The sequence below is a fragment of the Onychomys torridus genome, chromosome 8 (genome assembly GCF_903995425.1).
Source record: "Onychomys torridus chromosome 8, mOncTor1.1, whole genome shotgun sequence".
Classification (NCBI taxonomy): Eukaryota; Metazoa; Chordata; class Mammalia; order Rodentia; family Cricetidae; genus Onychomys; species Onychomys torridus.
Window position 1 is genome coordinate 17,278,221 of NC_050450.1, and position 27,246 is coordinate 17,305,466.

General features: G+C 50.3%; 1 protein-coding gene across 1 annotated transcript; it reads right to left on the bottom strand.

Moving 5' to 3' along the window:
- Positions 1-1,101: 1,101 nt before the first annotated feature.
- Kctd5 (potassium channel tetramerization domain containing 5) lies at positions 1,102-27,039 on the bottom strand. The gene is made up of 6 exons (XM_036198112.1): positions 26,742-27,039; positions 13,996-14,104; positions 12,457-12,548; positions 10,773-10,868; positions 8,866-8,991; positions 1,102-2,834 (listed from the first exon to the last, which is right to left on the bottom strand). Exons 1-6 carry the CDS (start codon positions 26,991-26,993, stop codon positions 2,805-2,807), a joined length of 705 nt encoding a protein of 234 aa, XP_036054005.1. The 5' UTR covers positions 26,994-27,039; the 3' UTR covers positions 1,102-2,804.
- Positions 27,040-27,246: the final 207 nt, after the last annotated feature.

The following is a 27,246-nucleotide window of genomic DNA, read 5'->3' on the forward strand; positions in this document are numbered from 1 at the left end:
TAGTTAACCTGAGTTCCAGGACAGACAGTGAGATCTACTGCAGAGAAGAAAATAAAATAAAACCCAGAATAGATCACTTAGCACTAGCTATATACCAAACCAACATGAGGAACCCCCTAGGGCTCCACTCCCCACTGGCCACTCAGTGGCCTCTGTGGATGGGCTGTTTGCCGAGTGCCTTCTCTAGACCGTACTGAGTGTCTGGTCTAAGACGGATTAAGTTACTCTTCCACTCTGTAGAAGAAAACTAGAGCCCAGACAAGGGGACAAGACAAATTGTGGGGACGCTGAGGACACCCCAAGGGCAATCTCTGGGACATCATGGTTGCTAAGCGCTGGCCTGAGGCTCACAGGCTTGGAAACTGACCCCAGCATCTTTGTGACTTGCCTTAGGAAGCATGGCTCTGGCCAAAGGTGCTGGGTGAGGCTGTTGCCACCCATGGATTCAGAAAGCTGCCACCTGGGCCTTGGCCCTTTGTTCCTTGTCTGGGCCTATGGGCACCAGCCAACCAGAGGTGTGGTTCTGCCCCAAGCAGCACTTTGGCAGGAGCCCAGGAAACAGGGCTCTGCAGAATCTAGTAGCTGTGGACTCACTTCAGGATGTCCCAGACTGTCTCTCCTGCTCCAACTGTTCTTTTCACACTCAGTAGGACTGCCCAGGCTGTTCTCACAGCAGGCAGCCTGTCTGAGGCCGAGACTAAATGGCCCCCGTTTCTAGTTTTCTGCTCAGACTTCCCATGTTCTAGGCTGTGAGGCAGGTCAGCACTAAGAGACCTTTCAGAAGAGAGTCTAGACCCGGCCCCCCCCCCCCCCCCCCCCCCCCGCCATGTTCCCAGGCTATTCAGAGTACCTCGTGGCCCAGATACCTGAATGCTGTACAGGAACCCCTTATCTCAACTTGGGCAACAGGACAGCCTTGTTTGTATCCTTGGGTCAGTGGGCCACTAACCTGGCTGCATTGGCAGAGACTAAAACAAGCCCTCAGGGAACCAGGAAAAGGCTGCTTCCTCCAAGAGCGAGGACATCACTCTGGTGTAAGACACACTGTGCAGGAGGAACAGCACTTCCCCACACTTCAAGACAAAACAGCTGCTGAGCGCGTTCATAAATACACACCTTTATTTACTATTTTCGGGGAAACTTAGGCATGAAACGATAAGCTGATAAAATACGGATACCTAAAAAAGTATAAAAGTATAAATATCCCCTTAGAATTTTAGTGAATTAAGTTTTAATATCATTAAATTAAAAAACAAAAACAAACCCCCCCCAAGTCTATCTACTGTCAAAATCATAAATCAAACAATGCTAAGTATCCAGCAACTCCCCAGAGTATTCCCCATGGCCAACAGCAGAGCCACTGCCCCCAGAGCTGCTGAGGCCCAATCAACCCGAGAAAGGTTTTTATGAATCATTTAAGCCAAACATTTAACAGCATACAACAGACCTTAGGAAAGGACGAGGTTAGTCCTAGATGCTAGAGAACTTGATTCATCTGTTACTGGCAGAGGAGAAGGAAGAGGGCCTAGGCAAGAAGTTTCTGGAAGCATTTGAAACAGTGTTAGAGGCTCTGACTTGCACACGGGCAGCCATGGCGGTCAGTTTGCACAGCTCCCTTGAGAAGCCAGGGGTCAAGAAGCACAGAGCTTGCTTGCTTGAGCCATGTCTGTGGCCTGCTACATCCCCTAACCAGCTGAGAAAGATGTGTTTCGAAGCTAGCAGGCGCAGCCTCTGCAGGAACCTTAGCAGCTCCAATGTCATGTCAGGTGAACAGAGCCCATGCAGGCTGTGTAGTCTCAAACACTCCCGAAACCCAAGAGAAGAACTGCATAGTTAGACAAGGAAATGAGAGCCAGTGAGGAGACATGTTTGCACTGTAAACATCCTGAATGTTCAACATGACCTGGAGTGTCAGCTCCAGAAGCCAGGTGGACAGGCCTCCTGCCCCAGCCTCCATCCCAGGCACAACAAAGGCACTGGTAGGCTCCAGCTCCCCCATGAGCCCACAGGTAGGGCATATGAGGCAAAACATCTACTTCCCTTAAATGATTTAACAGATCAATCCAAAATGTAACAACACTTTTAGGCATTTCTAAAGAGTATAAACACCGGGTGGTCTATCCACACTTTAAAAAAGGGATACAAAGTCCTCTTGCCTGGAAAATACAAATTGAGAAGCCTTGATGATCCTGGGCCAAGCCTACAGGCCATTACAAGAGCCTGCCTCTGAAAGGGTGCAGTCCAGGGGAGGTGCCCAGAAGTAGTGATAATGTGGAGGCTGCCTTTGTCAGGAGCCTCAGCAGAGGTCAAGAGAAACCAACCAATCATGCCTGGAGGCCTAGCGGCCTCCCTGACCCAAGGATGAGGGCTTGGTGCTCAACCAGAGCTGAGCCACGCCCTAAGCCACAGTGCACTGGACAGGAGCTGTGGCAGCTGCCCCTCCCTCCTGGCAAGGCCCAGGCTGCTTGTTGCAGACTGTGTGTAGCACCAAGGACCTTGTCCTTCAGATCATCTTCAGGAATGCGTGGGCTGGTCAGCAGCATTCAGTCCCACGGAGCACTCAGAAAGAACAGAGCGAGGCTACAGAGACTGCCAACCCAGCCCCAGCAGCACCCCTGCGGGGACGACTGGCGTGACAGCTGGGCTGTCTCTCGCCACCCACATCTGAGGCAAAAAAGGATCCACACCCAGATCTCTAGAGAAACGATCAAAAGCAGGCTTCTTCTCACAGCCATGCTTTCTGCACATGGCGGTTCACTTTATCTTAGGGAAAAGAAAATCATTTCTTCAGCTGTCGGTACTCCTCACATCCTTGAGCCCCGTTCTTGCAAAATCTGAAAAATATGAAGCATAGAGTGAGGATTTAGGCCCTGACCAAGTGTCCTGTTCAAAGAACAGAGTTCAAAGGAACCCTCATTTCAGGCCAGGACCTCAGCTAGATAACAGGGAGACTTGGACAGTGGGTGGCTGACATGGCTTCCGGATCCCCTCATGTCCAATAGATCAACCCCATACCCCTTCCATTTATGAGAAGGTCTGCACCCTTCACTGGCCCCAACCCTCTGCCTGACCGCAGAAACCCTTCCAAGCAAGGTCATGCTGGAGGCCCTCCATATCCAGTCTGCTCACTGCAGCATCTGTTGCCTCCTCACGCTCTGCTCCACTCTGGCTGAAAAGCAGGGCACTGGCTGCCCAGCCTCCTTAACTAGCACACTGCAGTCAGCTGTAGACCCAGCTGGGACGGAAGTCCCTGGTGGCCTTCAAAACATGCTGGGGCTGGGCACACGCTGCTGAACCAAACCCATAAAATGAGCCTCTAGGGCTGGGATAGGACGTGACTCCAGGCAGAGCTTCAGAGCAGAGGAACCTCACAGGAAGTGATCTGGCATCAACTGCCGCTGTGAGCAACACTACTAGTCTGGTGCAGTGGGAAGAGCTGGCCCTGGGAGGCTATGAGGAAGGGCTCAAGAGAAGACCCTGTTTTCTCAAGCTGCTCCTGCAAACACCATGCCTGCCCCTCGGCCAGTCCCACAAAGAGCCGTGGGAGGCCGAAATTACCACTCTGGCACCTCGAGGGGGAGCTTCACAGGTCTATGAGATAATTCTGTTCCCTAGTCTGACAGTGGCAAGCTCCACTCAGTGGACAATTTCTGAATCTCCAGGGCTTCTGGAGGTGACGTTAAGTGCCACCATCTTACTGGGGAGCCAAGGTCTCAGTTCCCACCAGCCCTGAGCAGAGCAGAGGCAGCACAGGTGAGGGTGTGGTTGCAGAAATGGTCATGGCAGTGACTCCAGAACAGTGTGAACTCCTGAAGGGGCTGGGGCTGAGCTAGTCAGGACCTACAGTAGCAAGACCAGCATCCTACATGCTGAGGCTAGGCAGCACTGTCTGTCTGGGTACTGCAAGACTATCTTATGCATGTTCCTGCCTTTCCCAGGGAGGCCCAGCCACGTGGTTTCATCCTGCGATCTGGTGTCCGCTCTAGGTCTGCCTTGTGGACATCACTATTTTGTTCCCACAAGCCCAGAATCCCAGCTAGAGCCATCAAAACATGTTCCCTAAAGCCTCTCAAGAAGTCTGGGGCAACTGAAAGACTCCCCTCCCTCTAGGGCTCTTTCAAAGCCTCTGAAGCCTGCTGCCCACCTCCCCCCCCACCCCGTGACATTCTTCTCCAACCAATGGAAGGCAGGTATGGCTCCCTTGGGCTTCTGTCAAGTCCCACCATGCCTTAGGGTTGAATGCCGGTCATAGTTGAGAGTCTCCCACCCCGGTGGCTGCAGATACCCTTCCAAAGGGATGTCACAACTGCAGTGCTGAGACACTGAAAAGTGAACAGGGGAACGAAACATTTATCTCATACTGAGAGTCCCAGTACTGAGGAGGCTGACACAGGATACTGACCTAAGAGTTTGGGACCAATTGGCCTGGGCAACAGAGCCAGACCCTATCTCTTAAATTTCATGTTTCCTTTTACCTTTTAAGTGTAATTTTGTTGTTGTTGTTGTTGTTGTTGTTGTTGTTTTTGTTTTGTTTGGTTTTGGTTTTGGTTTTTTTTTTGTGACAGGGTTTCTCTGTGTAGTAGCCCTGCACCTTTTCTGGAACTCACTCTGTATCCCAGGCTGGCCTTGAACTCACAGAGATCCTCCTGCCTCTGCCTCCCAAGTGCTGGGATTAAAGGCGTGTGCCACCACTGCCCAGCTAAGTGTATTCCTTTATAGACAGGGTCTCACTGTGTAGCCCAGGCTGGCCTGAAACTCACATAGAGCCTCTGCCTCCAAGTGCTAGGATTAAAAGTGTGTGCCACTGTACCTGGCCCTCTTACCTTTTTATAAGAAAGTTTAAACATTTATTTTGTTGTTGTTTATTATTATTATTGTATATGTACATACACATGGCACGCCGTGTGGAGGTCAGACAACTTTCAGGAATTAGTGCATCCTTATATGGGTCCTGGGGAGTCATAGCAGGGCCAGCAGGCTTGTAAGGCAAGTGACTTTACCCAGTGAGACATTCCACCGGCCCCCGTTCTGTTTTGTTTGGAGGAAGGGTTTCATTGCACAGCTTAGGCTGCTCTGGTACTCGGAATCCTCTTGCTTCAGCCTGCTAATCCTAAGTATTGGGATCACAGCTGTGTTTCACCCTGACCGCCTCACGGTAGATTCTCTTGAAGGGCTAGATCATAAATACGCTGAGTGCCAAGAGACAGCTGTAGCTGTGACATAGAATACTCACAGTGACTTAAAGGTACAACTCCAGATGGCTTGGGGGGTGGCGGTGCACGCCTTTAATCCCAGGACTCAGGAGGCAGAGGCAGGTGGATCTCTGTGAGTTCAAGACCAGCCTGGTCTCCATAGTGAGTTCCAAGCCAGCCAGAACTATACATAATAAAACTCTGTCTCAAAAAAAAAAAAAAAAGTACAACTCCAAATGGAAAAAATGGAAAAAGCCATTCTTAGTTCCAGAGCTGAGAGCGCTCCCTGCTAGATTCTCAGTGCTTCCAAAATGCCAGCCCCGATGCCTGCTGGCCAGGTGCCTCCCCACATTCCCCGTGTACTGAGCTGCTCTCAGGGGTCCACTGTGGAGGGGCGATGCTCCTCTTGGGCAATGCTCACAGTCCTAGGCCGGCCTCGCTCCCACCTACTCACTGGCAAAGCTCCCTGCACAGGGGCCAACAGCTGAGCCCTGCTGAGGTAACAAGGCACTCAGGCTCAGCCCAAGTCTGGCCTTCAAGATGCAGAGGGTAAGCACAGGCCTGGGTGGAGGAGGATGTGGAGCTGAGGGGAGATGGACGCAAGGAGAGTGCAACCTTGAGTACCTGAGGTAAGAACAAGGCCGCGGCTTTGATGTCTGTTGTGTCATGTGAGGCTCTGACCCCGACTGACAGGAAGGCCACCCACAGGCTCAGCCCCAGCAACAGTCCTGTGCCGCACCCGCAGCCTCACATGACACAAAGCCCCACGCCTGCACATGACATCCACGGAGGGACTCTAACAGAGCAGCACCGAGCACTCAAGCAACGGTCCCGGTCCCTCCTCTAGGGAGCTACTGCAGATGCACAGGCACAGCTATCAACACTTCTGTCAACTGCAGGGTGTACAGAAGCACAGAGGAGGGTGGAGGAAAAGTCACTAGGGCTCATGGGCAAGGAGACTATGGTGTTGGGTCTACCTAAAGGGCGCAGAGCTCACCGTGACATTTACACTTAATCTGAGTCACTGCCTTGGTGCCCCGTCTCCTCGTCGTCGCTCTGGTGTGAACAGCAGGAAGTAAGGAAGACAGCTGTCAGCCCAGCTTGAGCAATGCAGGCCTGCAGGAGGACTAACCAGTGTATCACCCAGGAAGAGAACCTGGGGGAACCCTAGGTTGGGCTGAACTGTGTAGTCCTTCACCTGCAGCCGACACTGCCCTCACAGCTCCCAGGCAGGCAAGGAGCTGAGTCCTGTCCAAGGGGCTTTTCTTGTAACCCTAGCTCCCGGGAAGTGACTTAGAGGACATGGACCCAGCTCCATCAAAGGCCCACTGCATGACAGAGGTGGGACTTTGGTCACAGAGGCTGAGACTGACCAGCCAGTGGGCAGACGTTGACCAGGCCATCAATAACTCATGCCTACAGGAGGGAGTCTCAGAGTCACAATGGACCCATGGATCCAGAGGGGTTCCCTCACAGGTGGTACTCTGTCACACAGGAGGACTGCAGCTGATTACAGAGGGCTCTCTTGCTTTTGACCCCTAAGCCCAGCCACTGTCACTGCATTCTGAGCCAGGGCTAGCTGGCAATCAGAGTGATTAAGGAAGGCTTGGTACTCACGGCTGGCACCAGGAGCAAGGCATTCACCTAGGGCTTAACTCCTCACACAAGCTACAGTCTCGCGGCCCTAATATTCCCACTTGAAACAGGAAAAGACTGTGGCAGTACCAGGTGGCCACCAGATGCTCAGGGGACACCGTGGACAGAGCTCAGTGTGAACATGGTGGCTGCTGACCATAGAGGACACAATTCTCAAGGACATTGCTCTCAGAGAGGTGGCCGGCTGTATAGGGTGTTTCCAAACTCCTATTCTCTAGATCTGGCTCCCATGGTTCCTCATAGCTGTGGCGACCATGGAACCTGCTGCTGTCAAGTGCATTCAGAAACTGCTTTACTTCGGAGCCAGGTGGTTGTTTTGTTTTGTTTTGTTTGTTGTTTGTTTTGGTTTTGGTTTTGGTTTTGGTTTTGGTTTTTCAAGACAGGATTTCTCTGTGTAGCCTTGGTTGTCCTGGAACTCATTCAGTAGCCCAGGCTGGCTTTGAACTCAGAACTCTGCCTGCCCCTGCCTCCTGAGTGATAGGACTAAAGGCATTCACCACCACCACCACCCGGACCAGAGACAGGTATTTTTGAAGAGAAAAATAGAGACACATTTTCAATAGCAAAGGGACTTGGGCCCATGCCTAAAGTCTCCTCACACTATAGAATAAGTCCTATTGGCAGCTGTAAAGCCATGAAGGAAGATGAGCTCGGCTAGAGAAAGATGAACTTTTGTGAGCTTCATTATGAAAACCAAAAGTCTGGGGGTGGGGGGAGCTTCTAAAAATAAATGTCTGAAAGAGTCCTGTCATTGTGATTGGGTTTCAGGCTCTTGAAGGCAGGGATGCCTGTGAGATCTAAGACCCAAGCAGAAGTTTGCCCCAGGCCGGGTGTTGGGACTCTGGCTTCCTCCAATCTGCCGTCGCCAACGAACCCTTACACAACTCAGGTCATCCTGTGCTTGGGACAGCAGTGGCAGAGGGTCTGCCCCTGCCTCACCCCTCATGATCACACAAAGGCTAAGGATGGGGATCTGGGGGTTCTGAAGGTGTACTGTATCAGCCAATGGCAAAGACACTGTCACATCATGATGTAGGGAATGTGGGAGCACTGCTGAGATCCAGCTAGCATGGTTTCCTAGAGATCCTCTGAGGAAGTCTGCCCCTCAGTTCCTAAGTCCTCATCCTAAAGACCAGGAAAGGCTAAATGGGAAGCTCTAGGGTGAGCGAAGCCACCTAGGGGCCACTGACTAAGGGTCAGGTTGCTATCAAGTCCCTCATTAAAGCCCACCACATCTGGCCTCTTCTTGCCCAAACTCATAAGCACTCCCCTGCCCTACCTCCCAGGCCAGAATTGCCCTGGGCCTTACCATGGTCACCACGACCTTGGACTCAGCCTAAGCAAGGTCCTGGCTCCTCCTGAGCTGGCTGCAAGGCTCTGCAAGCCATCACAAAATGTCCCTAAGGCCCAGGAATCCTCCAGTCCAGGCCCACAATGTACGCTGCAGGGGCATGTGAATTTGTCTGCCTGAGCTCCAGGGATAAGGCAGTCAGGGGAAAGGTCACCAAAGCTGGTCACTTGAGGGAAATCTAAAAGTATATAAGGCAGGCTGCACTCTCAGCCTTGGCTAGTACTGCTTTCCATAGGAGACAGAAGAACAAAGTACCCTGTAGGTTAGGACTGAAGGGCACACTAAACCAAGTGTGAAAGACCAACTGTGTACAGCTGAGGCAGCTGTGGTGCTAAAAACCTGAGCTCTGGGGAGATGCTCTCTACCTGTTTCCCAAGTGTTCCCCTGACACTTGTGGCTGTCCCCTGGGTAAGCACCCAGTTCTGAGGCCCAACTGATCAGGACTAAGGTCTAGATACTTCTAGGAACAATGGCTGTGGAAAAATGTGCTGCAAAGGTGCCTCTGTTCTGACACATCAGGTTGCTTCATGGGAAGATCTCTAGCCACCAAAAAACCCAACAACTAAGAGTCTAGAGAAAACAGCAAAAATCAGTGAGGCAAAAAGTAGAAAAAGGCCAGCCCACAGTGTCTGCCCTAGGGACCAGAAGCATCCTGCTGGCACTCACCTTGGCTTTCTCACTCGGCTCACTGGTTGTGCCATACGGGGTGTTGTGCAGTTCCTTGGAAACCACACAGAGGAACTCAGCCTGATCTTCACTTCCATAGTTGTAGGAGGAGCCAATGCTGACCAGCTGAAAGGGAGACATAGCCTGTGTCAGTGTGCAGCGGCTCAGGAGTATCTGCCCCTCAGGAGGAAGGCCATGGCACAAATTGTGGGAGCTCAGGGACAGGAGAGCTAGCTTTAGCCAGGAGGTTTTTCCATAGAACTAGCGGGAAGCAAACTCCCAGCGCACTGTGGGAGCCCACACCTGCACCCCACGTAATTGCACAACATGCTGGAACAGGCTCTCTTGGTGCTGCAGGCTGGACCCTACGGGATGATGACTGGCTCCCTTGTGGAGGGAGGAGGGTAGTAGTACAAAGGTTGAGGCAAGTAAGTGAGAGCCAAGGTCAAAGTTCATGTACAAGTACCATTTGAGGACCTACTGCTGGCTGGCCTTGTCTTTGATGGCAGCCAGAAACCCTCTTGGGGTGAGGAGGGCATTTATAGACTAACTCTAGAGCCCACTTAGGGCAGAGAACCCCAGGGCTGGACTAGGAGTTCAGGGAAGCAGAACAGAGGTCAACAGCACTAAAAGCCTGGAGTGCTATGTGACAGCCTAGCTTGACTCTGACAGACACTGAAGGCCCTGTTGCGTACTTCTGCATACTCTTGCCTGTTCTAACAAGCCTCATAAGCCTCCAGGTCACCAAGTATGCCACCTGGGCCAAGACCATGCTCATTACTCCAGCCATGGGTCTGAGACAAACACCAAGGCTTTTGATAACTCAAGGGGAGTCACTGTAGCCCCTAACATAACAAGGATGTCAAAGGTACATTGAGGAAGCAGTAGTGACTCAAAAGGCCACCAGCCACTGTGATCCCTGTTCATGTGTCTACCCATCAGAAACAGGTCAGGAGAGAAATCTACTACATGGACAAGCTACTACTCCCCTCGGCAATGGGGGACAGTAGTTGGAAGGAGTAGGCCCCACCAGCTAAGACCGATGGCAGAGGTGCTGGCCTGGGTCAGGTAGTTGTGGGAGGTCCCACTGAGGGGAACACATAAATCCACGTCTCCCAGAGACTCTGCAGCCTCACGAGGCAGCTAGCTCTACTCTGACCTAATCACTGACCCCTGGGTAACCCTACATTGGACTGACCACCTCAAAGGGTCTGGGCCTCTCCCTAGTTCTCTGAAAGCTTGTCAATCTAGTCCTAACTGGCCCTGCTTTGGGGAAGCAGAGTGCACCTCACTAGCCAGCTTGACTCAGGCTCTCTGGGTTTCACCAGAAAGAATGGAGGTCCCCAGGGTGACTGCACAAAGGTCACAATTGAGGGGAAGAGGAGTGTCTAGGGTCACCTTGGACAGCTGAGGACAAAGTCTTCAAGTTGGTTATGGGAGGAGATTCTCCTCCAGCCAGAAGTCACAAGACAACAGAGCACAAGGCACTTGGCTCCAAATTAGGCGACCCAGTTCACAGATCCAGAAACGGTGGCAGCCACTTTCCAGTGTACAGCCTTTCTTGGGCCACATGCCAGGGGTATGAGGGGCAGGCTCTGCCATGGTGACATCTGCTCCTGCCCAAACTGTTAGATGTGATTCTAACAGAGTCTGGGTACAAAGCACAGTCCACATGACCCTCCAGACCCCTAGGAGAGCAGAACCCAGCCAGCACCTGATGGGGGGGAGGGGGGAAGAAAGCATTCAGGAGCTGAGCTCCACACATGGAGGAAGTGGTGGACATGGCACACAACAGCCTCAAGGGAAGAGCTGCCATTAGAAAGGCACCACAGAGAGAGCCTGGGAGGATAAGGACTAGGGAATGGCCCCTATGATCTACGGGGTTCCCAGGGGCCCCCATTCATCACCTGCTCAAACTTCCAGCCGTCTGACATGGTGGATACCATCTGCGTAAGCTCCTCCTCCTGGCACTGCAGGACACGGTACACATGCTTCACTGGCATCTACAAGGACAAACAGCCCAAGAGGTCAGGCCCCACCATGCACTCAAGTCACTCTGGCCTCATCCTGCCACAGGTCAGTCAGCATCCAGAGCAACCTTGAACAAGTCCACACAAGCCTCAACAGCTGCTGCTGTAGCTTTCCTGTTGACCTTCAAAAATATTTCTACTTCTGAATTCCAAAATGAAATGAGTCATGTTCCTGAAATCCTCAGGGCACCTGTGGCTAGATAAGAATACACAGAAAACCTTTTTGGTTTTTGGTTTTTGAGACAGGGTTTCTCTGTGTAGCCTTGGATGTCCTGGAACTCACTCTGTAGACCAGGCTGGCCTCAAACTCAGAGATCTGCCTGCCTTTGCCACCCGAGTGCTGGGATTAAAGACATGGACCACCACGTCTGGCCAGAAAACCATCCATTCCATGCGAGTCTACACAATCTTTTGCTCACTATTCCTGCCCAGCAGAGCGTCCCTGGGCAGTTCCAGGCAGACTGTGGTCTTGGGTGTGGGGTGGGAACAACCAGGAGACAAGTGTGCCCTTCTAGAGCCCTCAGTACACACAGGACATAAGGGTCCCAAGCTGCTGCTGCTCGGGTTGTGTTTCATGCCAGCGGCACATGGGTAACAGTCATACACTGGCGACTGTCACCCAAGTGCCTCACCAGCAAGGCTTCCAATGGCAATGGCTGCTGGGCTTCCGTGAGGCCAGGCCTGCCAGGAGGGTCCCTTCTACCCCGACAATGCAGACAGAGACTGGAGTAGTACAGACCACATGGTCTTGAGTGGGACTGGGATAAAGGAGAAAGAGGAGGCAAACTGAGGAGGATGGGGACCCTCAGGACCTTTCTAATGCCATGATGATGAGAAGTTTCCTCCTCAGAGCCCTCCTGCCCCTGAGCGGGCCCAGTGGAGGGCAGAAGGCTCAGTCAGGGTGTCAGTGAGAAGCCCGTCAGGAAGGCCGGTACAGGGCGAGGCAGTGAGAGGCTGCTAAGTAGACCAACCCAGTCGGGGTGTTGGCAGCGTTCACTTCACGAGGTGGGTGAGGGCGAACCACTCTCAAGTGCAGAGCTAGCTTGCTGATTAGACCAATGCTGAAACCCACTGAGGCCTTCCTAGAGGAGCCACTGCCTACCTCACAACACACACACACACACACACACACACACACACACACACACACACACACACACGATGGGCAGCAAAGGGCCTAGGAAGCCCAACTCCTCCCAGTAACTGCACAGATCCCCAGTATCTGTGCCACATACCCCACCTACCTCCATGCTAGCCACAGGCCTTTGAACTTGCAGACTAGGTCTTGATATTCACTTATCAGAGGGCCTCTGCTCTCCAGTATCCCACTGCCCCCACAAGGCCTCCCTCTCCTCCATGCAGTTACCACACACCCTCCATACAACTGCCTGTCTCCATTGACTGCACGAGGCCCTTCATGGCACATGAGGAAGAAGAGAGCAAGGCCCAGGACACCAGGATGAGGATAGTTCCGTTCTGGTCCAAGACCACACAGGGGGGAGCAGACCTGCTTATCCACCTCGGGCCCCAGAAGCTGCTGGTAGATTAGTCCCCATCTTACCTGTGATGTCTTGCTGTCTCGCTCTCTAATCTTGTCCTTTACAAGTTTTATTAGTGAGGTGATATTGTAAAACTCTGCTTCCTCCAACACGCCTGAAATAGAGGTAATAACTGTGATCTCTTCTAGGTCGGACTGACTCAAGTAAGCCCTTCATCCCTGCACCCACCCGGTCCCCAGCCTGAAGTCCTTGTGTCCAGCTTGTCCTAACATCCTTAGAGTCCTCTCAGGACTCAGCAGAGGCAGAGGACTAAATGAAGGTCAGTTTACTGGACATACCTGCGGCCCTGTCACTACAGGTGACACATGGCGGCAGAACACCTGCTGAGCCCACTAATACTGGGAGATAACTGGCATTTTTTCTCTGCAGCCTGAAAGCTGTCTGGTTGTGCTACTGGCTCTTCCTGTTGGGAACCCGAAATGCCAGAACAGTGTGGAAGCCATGGACTCCTGCATGTGTCCCAGTCACATACATCACACTCCCTGCTCAAATGAAGGCACTGGAGTCACTCCTGGCTCCAAGGCTTTCCCCAGAGCCTGCCATCTAATGTCCCGCACTCAAGACTCAAACTTCCCAGAGACTAAAAACTAGAATGCCAGGGCCCTGCTTTCAGGCTTCCTCACCTGTACAGACCTCTCTCATCTCTTGAGCTCCCCCTCTCCTAACGGACAGCGCAGGATAACATACAACATGGCAACATGGGAGATCTGGGAAGGGCAGAGTTCAGGGAATGAAGTAGGAAAGGCCACAGGGCACCAAGCATGGCTCTCACAACTCCAGACAGAGCCAGACAGAACATAACAGTCCACACAGTAACACAGTGACCGGAGATTCAATGACACCCCAAAGAATAAAGATAGGCGCTTCTTCAAGAAGCTCCACAGTCCAGCTCAGACCAACTGATGTGACAGCAGCAGTTCTCAACCTGTGGGTCGTGACTCCCAGGGCTGTATATCAGATATTTACATTACAATTCATAACAGCAGCAAAATTACAGTTATGAATTAATAATAAAAATAACTGTATGGTTGGGGGTCACCATAACATGAGAAACTATAGTAAAGGGTCAAAACCTTAGGAAGGCTGAGAATCACTCACTTAGGGCCTTCTTGAAATGCCCCTACCTTTTCTGAGGCAAGACAAGCTAGCCTGGTGCCATGTAGCCTGTAGTACTCTGTGACCAGGTAAGATAAAGAACGGTGGCCAGGGAGGAGACTATGCAAATGTCCAGGATCCTTGAGGTAAAGAAGAGCAGAGAGGGGCTCCACACCCCACTTCCCAGGACTGGTTATAAGAGTATTCATGAGACACAGCCTCACACTGCAGAAACCAAAGCAGCTGTGAGACCTGGGAAGAGCCACCATCCTGCACCACCAAGACGCCTGACAGTCTGCAACATGACCTTTGGCCACCTGGGGCACAGCTTAGCAATGCAGTCCCTTTTGGCCTGAGGCACAGGCAACTTCACAGAATCAACCAGCACCTCTACCAGGTCCCAGTGCAGAGCTCATGCATGTGTCCATTGAAAGTGGACACCTTACCTTCCTCTGCGAGGTCTTTGTTAATAACCAGCTTTCCATGTCTCAAGTAGTTCAGTACAGGTCCAAAGTAGGTGGGATCCCTGTCGATTAAATAGGCACCCGTTTCATCCTACAAGAACAAAATGCTGTCAGTTCTTGTGTAGAAAGCAGCAGTTCTGCAGTCAGATTAAGGCCAGACCTAATTCAACCTAATTCAACCTAGCTCTACCACCAGTGCAGGATCCACAACTGCTCATGTACCAGGGAACTTCAGAGCTTTCTCTCATCCTGTCTGCCTCCATTTTGATCTAAAACAGATCTTCTTGTGTCTACTAATCTGAGCCAGCCAGATATTGTTCCAGCTTCAAAAGACTCTGAGAAACAGCTAAGAAGGTTTGATACCCACAAGTCAATCCTCCATCCCCATCACAGGACAGGACAGCTGTGTAGACCAGGATGGCTTTTGACCCTGCCATGAAACCTCGGCTAGCCTTGAACTCATAATTCTCCTGCCTCAGCCTCCCAAGTAAAGTGCTAGGATTATGGGTGTGCACCACACCTTGCTCCATGGCTCAACTTCTGAGACTCTGGAGACTCAGGCCTTGGTAGTCCACTCTCCTTGTTCCAGGGCCTCCTGAAGCAGAAACCTAAGACTGGGAGTCAAGGAGCAATACACTGGAGAAAGTGCCTCCACTGCTGAGCCCCGAGCCCACTGTCAGGAGCCTCCTAGAGCAACGAGTGAAGCCTGAGGCAGTGGTAACGTGACCATACAGAGTACCCTCATTTCCTGCTGAACCATAGCCCTTGGGCTTTCCCAGTGACTACGATCACTAAGGAAACCTTTGCTCTGTGGTCAGCGGTTTGTGGAATCTGAACCATCTATAGGACAGCCTATACATATTCCTACTGACTCGGGCAGGGCAGTAGCTCCACTTCAGGACTGCTCTTCTCACATGCTTCACCACAGCTATCCCCAGGGAGGACATCCTCCTCCAGCATGGGGCACATTCAGCTCCACATGCTATCTCACACCATACAGACCTGCTGGAAACAGATGTCCAGTATGAGAGCCACAGGTCTGGCTGAGGTCACAGGAGGTGTAGTAGCTTTGGGAGACTACCAAAGAGGGCGATGCACAAAAGCTACAAGGACACACCCCCACCCAGGGTGTGGGTCAGTGAGTTTCTGTCACACCCTACTCCAGACCTGTCACAGATTGGTCACTGGGGGTTGCCAAGTCCAACAGGGATACAGATCTGGTATGGACTCACACCAGCTGATAAAGGTTGAGCCTTCTTCCACTGATGCAGCCTGATACCTGCTTCTACAGCTATCCAGGGACGGCAGCCCAAGAGATGTAGTGGGTTCCAAGGTCTCTGCTAAGGGGAGGCCACCACCCCAGCTTTCCAATCAGAAAAACTATGCCCAGTACCAGGGAAAGAAGCTGAGTCCATAAATCAATAGTGCACACTGGCTTCCCTGATCAGACACGGGTCCCATGAAGTTCCTGTAGGCACAGACCATTGAAAAATGCTGTACTTGCTACCCAGTGAGAGCAGCTGACTAGTCAAGGTCCAGAGGACAGCATGGGGCCTAGGGCACGGGTGCCTTGGATGTATCTGCCCATGAGTAGCAGAGCTCACAGAGGCTTCAGTCACAATGAGCCTTCCGAGGCTGTCCTCATAGACATCCAATTCTGTATTTGGGACAATAAAAACTGGTGTCCACAGGCTCATATCAAAGTGAGAAACCTGAGCTGTGGCTGGCATCAACTCAGTAAGTACGGTCTGGGAAGCAGGGGCGATGGAAGCCAGCTGCTCACCCTAAGTGCATTTCTCGTCCCATGGTCCCTGTTCCACCCAACACGTGTCTAACTCCCTGGGCCTCCCGACTCCATCCTCATCACTTCATCTAAGGACAACATAAAGGTCAACCCCAAGGCTCTCCATTCTGTCACATGGCCTTTATTCCTTAAGGCTACCTGGGGCCCTGCCTTCCAGTCTCTCAGTCTTCTGAACCCCAGTCATCCAAGCAAAGCCAAGAAATCAAGCAAGAGAGCAGTGGCAGTTATTGCCACACTGCAGAGTCACAAGCAGGCTGAAGTCTGGACAAAGAAATGGCCCCACCACAGAGTTCTCCCCTCTGCTCATGTGGAAGTGCCCCCTGGAGTGTGACATTTCCACACAGCACCATGCTCAGGAATATTCATGGCTCAATGCCCCCTTAACAGACCACTGATGGGTTAAGGAAAAAAAAATCAGAGGGTGATGGGTTCATCCCTACCCAGGATACTCTTGGGGGCCTCTCTTGTCATGATGGCCATGGCTTCAGAGCCCAGTCTCCCCTGGCAACAAGAAGCCTAAAGTCCTCCAGAGTAGAAGGGGGAGGGAGGAAGGGGGGAGGAAGGAAAGGGACAGGTAGGAGGAAGCTGTTTACTGAGTACCCTCACTCAGCAGCCTCCTGGAGACTTCCAGAATGACAAGTGGCCCAAGACTACACGAAAGGGACCTAGGCCTCCCAAGACTTGAAGGATGAGGGCACAGGCCATTGTGGCAGATCAGAGGAGCCATTGGCATTGGATGAGCTGGATTCAGGCACTTGGCCTGAAAACCTGAGGGGTGCTGGCCAGCTCATGTGCTGGGTGTAGCTGGCTCTCACTGAAAATGCCCTGTGCAAGGCAGCTTTTGAAAGACCTCCCCTCTAGATCTGCACTCTAGCCCAAAGCCCCTCTGGCCTGGAAAAGAACACACTTGGTCAGGTGACAGTGGCGCATTTTAATCCCAGCACTTGGAGGCAGAGACAGAGGCAGGTGGATCTCTGCAAATTTGAGGCCAGCCTGGTCTACAAAGCAAGTTCCAGGACAGCCAAAAATGTTGCACAGAGAAACCATGTCCCGAAAAACAAAAACAAAAGAACACACGTGAATAGAGGCCTCTTCCAGGCAAATGGTCAGTTGGAATGACAATACTTCCTCAGAGTACTTGAAGTGAGAGCCTGGCCACAATGTGAATGTCTAACAGCAAAGGGCTGGACTCTGCTCAATGTCTCGCCATCTTAGAGCTAAACTAAAGACTTAGCTACAAGCTCTAGAAGTAGCAACATGGGGACAGCAGCCCAAGTAACCTTAAAAGAATTTTTTTTTGAGACAGGGTTTCTCTGTGTAGCCCTGGCTGTCCTGGAACTCACTCTGTAGACCAGGCTGGCCTCGAACTTGGAGATCCTCCTGCCTGCTGGGATTAAAGGTGTGTGCCACCACCACCCAGCCCAAGGAACCCTCTTACAGCTTCAGACTCTTCTAGGGAGTATTCTGTGCTTGGAGCCCAATGTCCCATTTGCCTAAAACACAGTCATAAAGAAAGGGCAAGATATGTACTTGATGGGGAACCTCTATCTGCATCCAGTAAAGAAACACTTTAGATTTGGAGATTTCCAGAAAAACAAGACCAAAGTGGTTCAAAAATATGTGAACATATATAGCCTTATGTGTGAAGGCCCCAGCATCAGCACTGCTGGCCACCCAGGGAAGGTAGCATGTGCTGAGAACCGCAGGACAGAACACCTTGGAAATGAAAACACGGAGGTATCAGGCAAGGAGTCTCCTACATAGCCCTAGGAACAGGAGCGGCACAGGCTGGGAGCTCATCACTTGGCAGAGTGAATTTCCCGTCTTAGCTGTGATAACCAAAGATGACTTGGGGAGAAAAGGGTGCATTTCGGCTTACAGTCCATCATTAAAGGGAGTCAGAGAAGAAACTCAAGCTGGACAGGAACCTGGAAGCAGGAACTGATGCAGAAGCTATGGAGGAGTGCTGCTTACTTGCTTGCTCTCCATGTCTTGCTCACCTCCTTCTTATAGCACCCTGGACCACCAGCCAGGGGTGGCACCATACAGTGAGCTGGGCTGTCCCACATCATTCATCAATTAAGAAAATGAACCACCGGCTGGCCCACAGGCCACTCTGGTGGGAGTATTTTCTCAATTGAGGTTCCCTCTTCCCAAATGATTCTAGATTACAGCAAGCTGACACATAATTAATCAGCACAACCGACCAGTTATCAATTTGACACACAAACACATCACTGTTAAGCCATAACCTTTCCTTTCTTGTTGTCCCCAACATGTCATTAATATCAATATCAAAATACAAAACATATTCCAAACTTTGAAAGTCCTGGTCTTTAAAAATTCCAACTTTAAAAGTCCAGTCTCTAGCACTTAGGAGACTGAGGTAGGCATATATCTCTTGTGAGTTTGAGGCCAGCCTGGTCTACAAAGCAAAGTTCCAGGACAGCTAGGGTTGTTATACAGAGAAACCCTGTTTCAGGGGAGGAAAAAAAAAGTTCAGTTTCTAAAATATTCAAAACCTCTCTAAAACTCCGAAGTCTAGGCTCACACTCAGACACTCACAGGAATCAAGGGAAAGTGGAGGGTCCTTTCCTCTACCCATGCTGTTACAGCTCTCTGGCCAGTTTCCTCCAGTGGCTACTTCCTTAAAGCAGGTCAGTTGCCTGGGCAGCCATGAAGGCCAGAGTCTGGAGAAAGAGGTAGTGAAGTATGAGCACCACTCATATCAAATCCTTCAGGAGCCGTCTGTCGGAGATCTCAACTCCAGAGTAAGGGCCAAAGTCCAAGGCCAAGCCCTCTATCCCACATACTTCCACCATGATGTGTATGGCAGTGCTGCTTAGGGTCCACTGTGGGAGCATTCTAGGCTGTGCTCATGTCTGCAAGGGTGTGTTGGAAGACTGACCAGAAGGAACCTGCAGCTCCGCATAGCCTAGTGTTGGGAATGCAGCCGGGACCTCCATCCTAACACGGAAATAGAGAAAACCAGAACACACAAATCCAAACACAAGCCAGGCGTGGTGGCTCACGCCTTTAACCTCAGCACTAGTGAGGCAGAGGTATGTGGCTCTCTGTGAGTTTGGGGCCTACCTGGTTTATCAAGTGAGTTCCAGGATACCCAGGGCTGTTACACAGAAACCCTGGCTTCAAAGGCAAAAATAAAAAAACGACAACAAAAACCCAAAATCCAAATACAAGCCTCAGTTCACTCATAAAATCAGTAAGATGGCTTTTTCATATATATATATATATATATATATTTTTTTTTTTTTTTTTTTTTTTTTTTGAGACACTATCTTATTATATAGGCTTAGCTAGCCTTGAGATCCACCTGTCTCTGCCTCCTGACTGCTGGGATTAAAAGCATGCACCTCCATATCAGGCCCCCAAGAGGTCTATCAAGCTGTTGACTACAGCAATTGGAGCCAAATGAAGCTGGGCCCACAGTGTCACCTATGCCACGAGCACTCAAGATGTGGAAGGAGGCTACTTCTGAACCCCAGCAGATTCAAAGAGCAGCCAGGGAGCAGCCAAGACCCAGCACCGGAATCTGTTTTTCCCTTCTTCTCTTCAGTCCGATCATGACTTAGGAAAAGCCTGTGCTAGGTTGTGTGGTGGGAAGGTTGTGTTTTCCATGAAGACTGCTTCCTTGACAAGCACGTGTCTCTGCCAGCGCTTCCTTCCTTCCCTACTTCTCAGGGAATCTGGGTCTGACCTACTTGTGGCAGCACTGGCTGGAAACATGTCCATTTCTCTCCAAAGGCATAAAAAGGATCACTGGACTTAGCTCTGAACATTACATGAAAGCCAACTCCCCCCACGCATACACACCACCAGTCCACATATGTGGGACAGGTTGCTGATGCCCAAGTTGGCACTGAGTGGGCATAATGTGGAGGCTGAGCCCCAAGTCTGCAGCAGGAAGGAACCCTGAGCCTGAGCTATTGGCCACTGAGCTAGGCAGGGCAGCTTTCAGGCCTCTGAGGTGGCTGCCCTGGCCTTGCCAAGTCAAACATGCTCTCAGGAGGCCTAACTCCACAAATCTGTTTTCCAAGGAGTGGGAGACAACCTCCAGGAGCAAACTTGTCTCAAGCCTGTGTCTCTGGTGGGGAAAGACCCAGTAAGGCTGGTCATTAGCCAATAGTAACACCGGCCGGTGCTGTTGCTGTCCTCTAGGGCCTGACCCTAACTCCGCCTCAGGATTCTGGAAATAGCATGCAGACAAGGGTTAAAATCACTATGCCTCAGGCAAGACCCTAAGGTGAAGATGCAGCTGCAGAGTGTCACTCTCAAGGTTCAGATGCACCTGCTCCTATCCCCATGGAAGGGGAAAGAAAGGCACAGCCCCTAGTTGGGAATTAGAATTAAGTGCAGTGTTGTAAACTGGACTACTCCATCAACTGTCCCCACTAAAAGACAAATGCATTGAATTTTGTGTGCACCAACATGCACTATCAACCTAAACACAAATGCTTAGATTCTACTCTGAAATTACCCAATTCAAGTGACACAGCCACACACGAACTTTCTTGCTTTGTTTTATAAATATTTGTCACATCTCTAATCCCGAAGAGGTCTTAGATATCACCAATTGCAGTGAGGATACTGAGGCCCAGAGACCCAGAAGGCTTGTAAGAGACACAGATTTGTAGAGTGAGGTCAGACTCCAGATTCCTGCTTCCCAGGCCTGCCGTTTGTCTAGCAGCCCCCTCCACACACCTCGGCCTCTTCCTGCCAGCGCAATGGGGTTCAGGAGAGCCGAGCACTCACTTTACTTTTCCTGTGGCACCCATGCTGCCACTTCACCTGACCACCCAAGCCACCCTGGAACAGGGGAAACACAGCACCCACACCTCTAGGTGAGACTGTGGGGTAAGGGCTGGATGAGGGCTCTTGACCATTGTGAACCTTAGTATGGCCTTGACACCCCCACCCCGAGAGCTCTCCTAGAGAGGTGACTTGAGGAAAGTATCCCCGCCACAGATGGTACTTTCCTCACTCCCGCCTCTAGTGGGAAACTAGAATTGAGGTACCAGTGAAGCTTGCAAGATGTGGGACCCCACAATTGAGGATCCCAAGTCTTCTCATGGAACTAGCATGTTTGGAATTCACCCAGGGCAGGTTCCTTGAGCTGAGGTCCACTATAGTGTCCTACTGATTTAGCAGACAGGAAGGAGCCTTTCTGGGGAGAGAGACTTCCCTATGGCACCAGAGCCCACCACCCATGTAAATGAAAATGCCATGAACATCTGCATCACCACAGAAGGGGTTATCCATCCCCCAAGTTTTCTCAGGTGGTTTCCCTGCTAGGTACATTAGATATAGAAGACCTCCACACAATCTCCAGTACATACTGCCTCCTTTCCGACAGAGTGTATATCTAACAGGCTACTTGCCATCAGCAGCTAGGCAGGAGAAAAGAGAACAGGAAAGAAATGTAAGCATTGAGAAGGATCCGGACCAGTGTGCCTGAAGGAAAGCCTTTCCTGGCTCCATAGTCCTCAAGGCCCAAACACCAGTTTCTCCACTCTGGCTAATAGGTTGGCAGTCCAGGGCATTCCGGCCAGGTCAGCCAAATCAGAGGTTCACACTTCACCTGTGAAATCCCCTCCATAAATCTCCAAGGTTACTAAAATCCCATCAGCTTCCAGGTAGCCTCTACCCTCCCCACACGTGGCCATAGGGTAAACAGCATTAAACTCTTCTTTACCTTCTTGCTTAGCTCAAAGAGCAGGCCCTCAGCTTCTCCTCTTCTTCCCCCTCATTGAAGATTATCCAGCACCCTGTGGCACTTACCTTTCCTCAAATGCTTGGGAAAATCGACCTCAGGCCACAGAGAGTGAGGAGCTGGCCCCCAGGCCTGATTCGTAAAATTAGAGCAACAGTGTAGAGGCCCACTGCCAAGGAAGCAAGGACCCACCAGAACAAGGGCAGTGGGGATGCTGGGGCACATCCTATGCTGAGACGTTTTATGGGTTATCTCGAAGCCATCTCCCTGGGTATGGTGCTGCACTAAAGCTCCATAGCTGTATTTCCTGAGCTTGAAGGCATCAAGCATCTTCTAAGAAAATGCAATGCCTAGCCAGGCAGCTCTGCTCCTTCCCACAGCAAGCTGAAAGTGAACTGCCCCTAATCTAGGCCTACTGAGAGTCAGCTTGCACCTGAACAGGGGCAGCCTGCTGGCATTTAGCCATATAGACCCTCCCATTGGCTAGTAGCCCAGAGTATGCAGAGGAGGGAATCACTGAATAAGCCAAGTGCAGAAAGAGCTCTGAAAGGGACCGCCATGACGCCTCCATTGCTGCCTAGGAAGCAGTAGACACCTCCCACCCCTAAGCCTCTGCTCCTGGGACCAGGAGCACACTCTCTGAGAAGGGCTGGTTGGTAAGTACCTTGGCTTATGGTTTTCTTCTCCTGAACTTTCAGAGCCAAAGCACCCACACCCCATCCACAGGAATGAGCAGCTCCAAGCTCCAAGCACACGCGATGTGGGAAAACTGGCAGGTGGCCAGAGTGTTCTGACCCCTGTGTAAAACCAAAGCCAGGCACTGTCATGCTGGACAAGCAACTGAACTGCACTAGAGGTGGACAGAAAGAATGTCTCTGCACCTGCCAGCCACCTCCCTGCTGCCTCAGGATACCCTGAGACAAGCTCTCCTCAGAAAGATCCAACTCCTCATGTGATGACAAATTCACTGACCTGCTCAGGACCAAGGCGCTTCTGAATGAGGCACACCAACAGAGGTGAGCAGACATAACGAGGCCAAGCACTCACTGCAAAGGGGGGAAGGGTGCAACACTAGGATGCACCGTCAGGGCCAAGAGTACATGAAGAGCCACATCCATTATGCACTATACAAGTAAACATCTGTGCCTTAGACGCCTACTCACAGCCTGTGGCCGATGCAACTCTGCCCAGTGCACAGGATGCTCATGGCTAGTTTCTCTGATTTAGTTACACAGAACAACACCTGCCATTTATACCCTAAGTAATCCCCACTTCTCTTGCCAAGCAACAAATTCAAAGACAGTTCTCCCACCTACATCCCATCCTTTGGTCCTGGCTTAAAATTCCTTTCATATTTTCTAACCTTAAAACTCACTAGAACCAACTGCAGTCAAAGTGACACAGAGACCTGTAGGGCCTGGCTGTGGTAAACATTCTTTCCAAAGACCCACCTGGTGTAACTATACCTACAACCTCAAAGCTGGGACAGTGGCCCTATTCCAAGGCATATATATGCAAGTAGCAGTTTTCTCTAGATCTGGCTCAGTCGGAGACAGAACACCCTAATCCATAGCTTCCAACTATACAGTATTTGCTATTTCCCTTTCCCCTGAAGTATCATCTCACTAAATCAGGGGCCAGATGAGTGACAAACAGCAACTCTGTTTTCAACATACCATGGGATGCAGAAACATAATCAAACGGATCAAATATCAAGCCTTTGCAAAGCACTTCCCATGGGCAGCTTAGAAGTTTCACGCCTGGCCTGCCCCCGAAGACAACACTGGAGAGAAAATGACACACAATGGCAGATGCTCAAATGCACAACCAAGCCATCGTCCCACTGGAGGATGTCCCCAGAGGAAGTGAGAATTCACTCAGGCTGTCTAGAAAAAGAACTTTCATGGCAGCAGTGGGCTAAAAGTTGGCCCCTAAAATAGGTCAAAGGCCTATGGATACAAGGCATGGTGGGTAATTAAACCCCACCCTGAGCTTTAAGGACATGGGGGATAGGTACAGCCCAGAGGATTGGATATGAGGCTGTGAGGGCTGTCAAGCAAGCCTCGAATGTGTTTGCATTCTCTACTGTCCCTAGCAATCATGCTGTCAACAACTTAGGAAAGTGTCTTCCAGAAACTCACTCCCCTGTAGTAATTCACAGCCCTGGTACCCCTGATAATAGTCTGCCTTTGGTGCTCTCCTATAATCAATAAACCCAGAAGGTTCCTGAAAGTTTCTTGGGAACAACTTCTCTTAAATTTCCTAACACTAGTCTCATCTTGGCATCACATTCTGCATAGCTAAGCTCAATAAACACCAGTCAAATACCAGAAAAGGAGTCTTCCACCAGGTCCCTGTTAAAGTTCAACTCTGAGAGTATTGGCCAGGTATCCTTTCCTTGACCTTAACTATGAGCTCAGAGCTTTGAGATCTATCCACATGAATCAACATCCTGTTTATCTTCCATCATGTAATTAATGGCCTCCATCTGTTAACACCTCTTCCTTCTAACCTTCTCCTTAGTAGGATTTAATTAAGGTGGAATCTCTTGGGATACTCTTTCATCAGAACCTGATGTGTGTGGCGATACCGAGAACACAGAACATTTATAGATTTTTCTTATTTGAATAATCTAGTAACATGACTAATATGAATTAGAATTACTCTTTCTAGCAGCATATGACTAAAACAAACACTATCAACCATGGTACCAAGATTGCAACCACCATTTTTCTGGAGATAGGGTCCTTATAGCCTAGGCTAGCCTGAGGATGACCTCAAACTCCAATTCTTTTGCTTCTATTTCCCAAAATGCTGGGATTACAGTTGCCTTCTATCATACCTGGTAGTGTTATATTATTTTTATGTTCTGAATTGTGGTTTTATAATTTAGAAATCAAGTGTAATTTAAAACAAATACATTTTAGATTTATTTTACTTTATGTGTATGAGTATTTTGCATATACATATGTATGTGCACCATGTGCATGCCTAGTATCCAAAGGGGTCAAAAGAGGGTTTCAGACTCCCTAGAAATGGATGGTTGCGAGCCACCATGAGGGCTTCTGGGAACCCAATCTGGGTTCTCCATAGGAGCAATGACTGTTCTTAACCACTGGACCAAGTAACTTTCTAGCTCTAAAATAATAAATTAAAAAAAAAAAATCAACTAAAACATAATCTGATAGAGTCTCCCACTGCAGTAAAGGAAATACAAACGTACAAGTACCATAATGTGTACTTGGAGGTCAGAGTACAACTTTTTAAAACAATTTTTAATGACTTGTTTTTATTTTTTATTTTATGTGCATTGGTGTTTTGCTTGCATATATGTCTGTTAAGCATGTCAGATCTCTTGAAACTGGAGTTACAGACAGTTGTGAGCTGCCATGTGGGTGCTGGGAATTGAGCCTGAGTCTTCTGGAAGGGCGGTCAATGCTTCTAACCACTGAACCATCTCTCCAGCCCTTTTGTTGTTGTTGTTGTTGCTGTTGTTAATTTGAGACAGGGTTTCTCTGTGTAGCCCTGGCTGTCCTGGAACTCACTCTGTAGACCAAATTGGACTCAAACTCATAGAGATCTGCCTGCCTCTGTCTCACCACTTCTGGGATTAAAGGTGTGCGCACCACTGCCCAGTTCAAAGTACAACTTGCAAGAGCCAGTTTTTTCCCTTCCACCATGTGGGTCCCAGAGACTCAAATCAAATTGTCGGGCTTGGCAGCAGGTGCCACCTCACTGGCCCAATAAAGGGTAGTTTATAAAGTAATCTTAAGAAGCAGTGAAACAAAGAGATGTATTTGACTTTATGCTAAAGTGAAACAGTTCTAAATCCATTGTTCCAGTGCTAAAAGTAGGTAGACACTAGAAGCCGATGGATAAGGCCAATTTAAAAACTGATTTAATAGACAAGGCAGGGATGCTTGAGTAGGAAGACAAGAATGGTTTGGTTAGAAACACTCACTGTTTGAAAAACCAACAATAAAATATACACCCTCACTATAAAAAGAAAACCCCGCTGACAAAAGCCTATTTCTAACCTGGAAACTTTTGTCATTTTCTGGAAGGTCAGTTCTGTAAGAGTAAAGAGATTTGGTTAACTCAGAAATGAGGACGGCTGGGAGAAGGGTTGTGAGGGACTAAAACGCTATTATCTCAAACCCTAATTTCTTGGTTATTTTGCAGTAACTCAAGAATTCTTATTTTCTGGTCATAATGCCAGACCACACTGAGAAAGTGTTCTGTCAGGCATTTTGAAGTATAATGGGCTCCCAATCTTTCTGGAAAGCCTTTCTGAGCAGCAGCTTTCAGGCTGGCAATGCACAAAGTCAAGTGCCATTATGTAGCTCAACCAGAAAACTCACAAAGTTAGTATAAGGCTCAGAGACCGCCAATTCGGAAAAGGGAGAAAACTACTTTCCTTTCTAAGTTTCCATACTGCACTATGCCACACAACTCTTGTCATCGAAATACGTTTTGTTACCACGGGTGTAACAGTATTAGTATTTAATTAAATGTAAGATAATCTGCAAACTAACCTGGAAATTCCTACCCATTTGCAAAGGCAGTGGGGAAACCAAGTTTGGAAAACAGATCGAAAAGAATTCTATACCTGGTCTCTCTTAGACATTCCTAAGATTTTTCTACATGTGGCCCCAAACATGAATTCAATACAAATGATTCATATACTAGAGGTAAAATGACACCTTTGGACATTTTTGTTCAGGAGGTACCTTCTAAGAGCTTCAAAGTCCGTTCATATTATGGATGAGAAGGATGGAGCACAAACTCTGCAAGTCACTGGGAAAAGGGCAGCCACTGTGGCAACCCCCATGGCCTACGTTAATTTTAACGTCTGGAATGTGAAAAGACCAGATGAAAGCAAAGGGTTCTCAGGTTCCAAAGTCAGCAAATAGCTGGGGCGGTGGTGTTCACACACCCTGGGCAAAAGAATCTAGGGAGAAGAAATAAACTAGAGCCACAGCAATGAAAAGCATGAAAGACAAGGCGAGAGAGAGAGGCACTATTAACCAGAGGGCTGTCTGAGGTAGATGGGCACAAGAGTGCCATCCTCGCTCCGGCCCAGGACGCTGGGCTCAGAGTGCCCGCTCCGCTGAGTGCCCTCGGTGTGGAGAGGTGTGTGGCGCGGATGGAGACCAGGGCGGCAGGCCCCACGCCGACCCACGAGGTCCTCACCTTGTCTGAGTCTAGGTCGGGGTCCGCCTGGCACAAGCGGTACAGGAAAGACTTCGGGTCCCGGCACAGCGTCTGCCGGGTGGTGAGGAAGTAGGTGCCGCCGACGTTCAGCCGGACCCACTTGGACACACCACTAGGGCGGTGTGCCAGGGCGCCGAGACCAGCGCTGCAGCGACGGCACAGGCCGCCCCCCAGCCCCGCCCCGAGGCCGCTCGGAGCCGGTGGCAGCAGCTCGCAGTGATTCTCCGCCATGATCCCAACAAGCACCGCCACAGTACCCCTTCGCCGGAAGCGTCCGTTCTTTAATACAGTCCTCCCAATTGTCCCGCCCCTAGGTCCACCCCAGTAAAGTGCCCTCCCAGGTATGATGTGCAAGGCGGAAGTTCCGACTCGAAAAGCAGGTCGCCGACAACCGCTTCCGGCCACAGCGAACCTCGGGATCACACAGGGATCCTGGGCTCCAGCTCCGCCCACGCCCCAGCTCCAGCCGCGGTCAAAAGAAGAG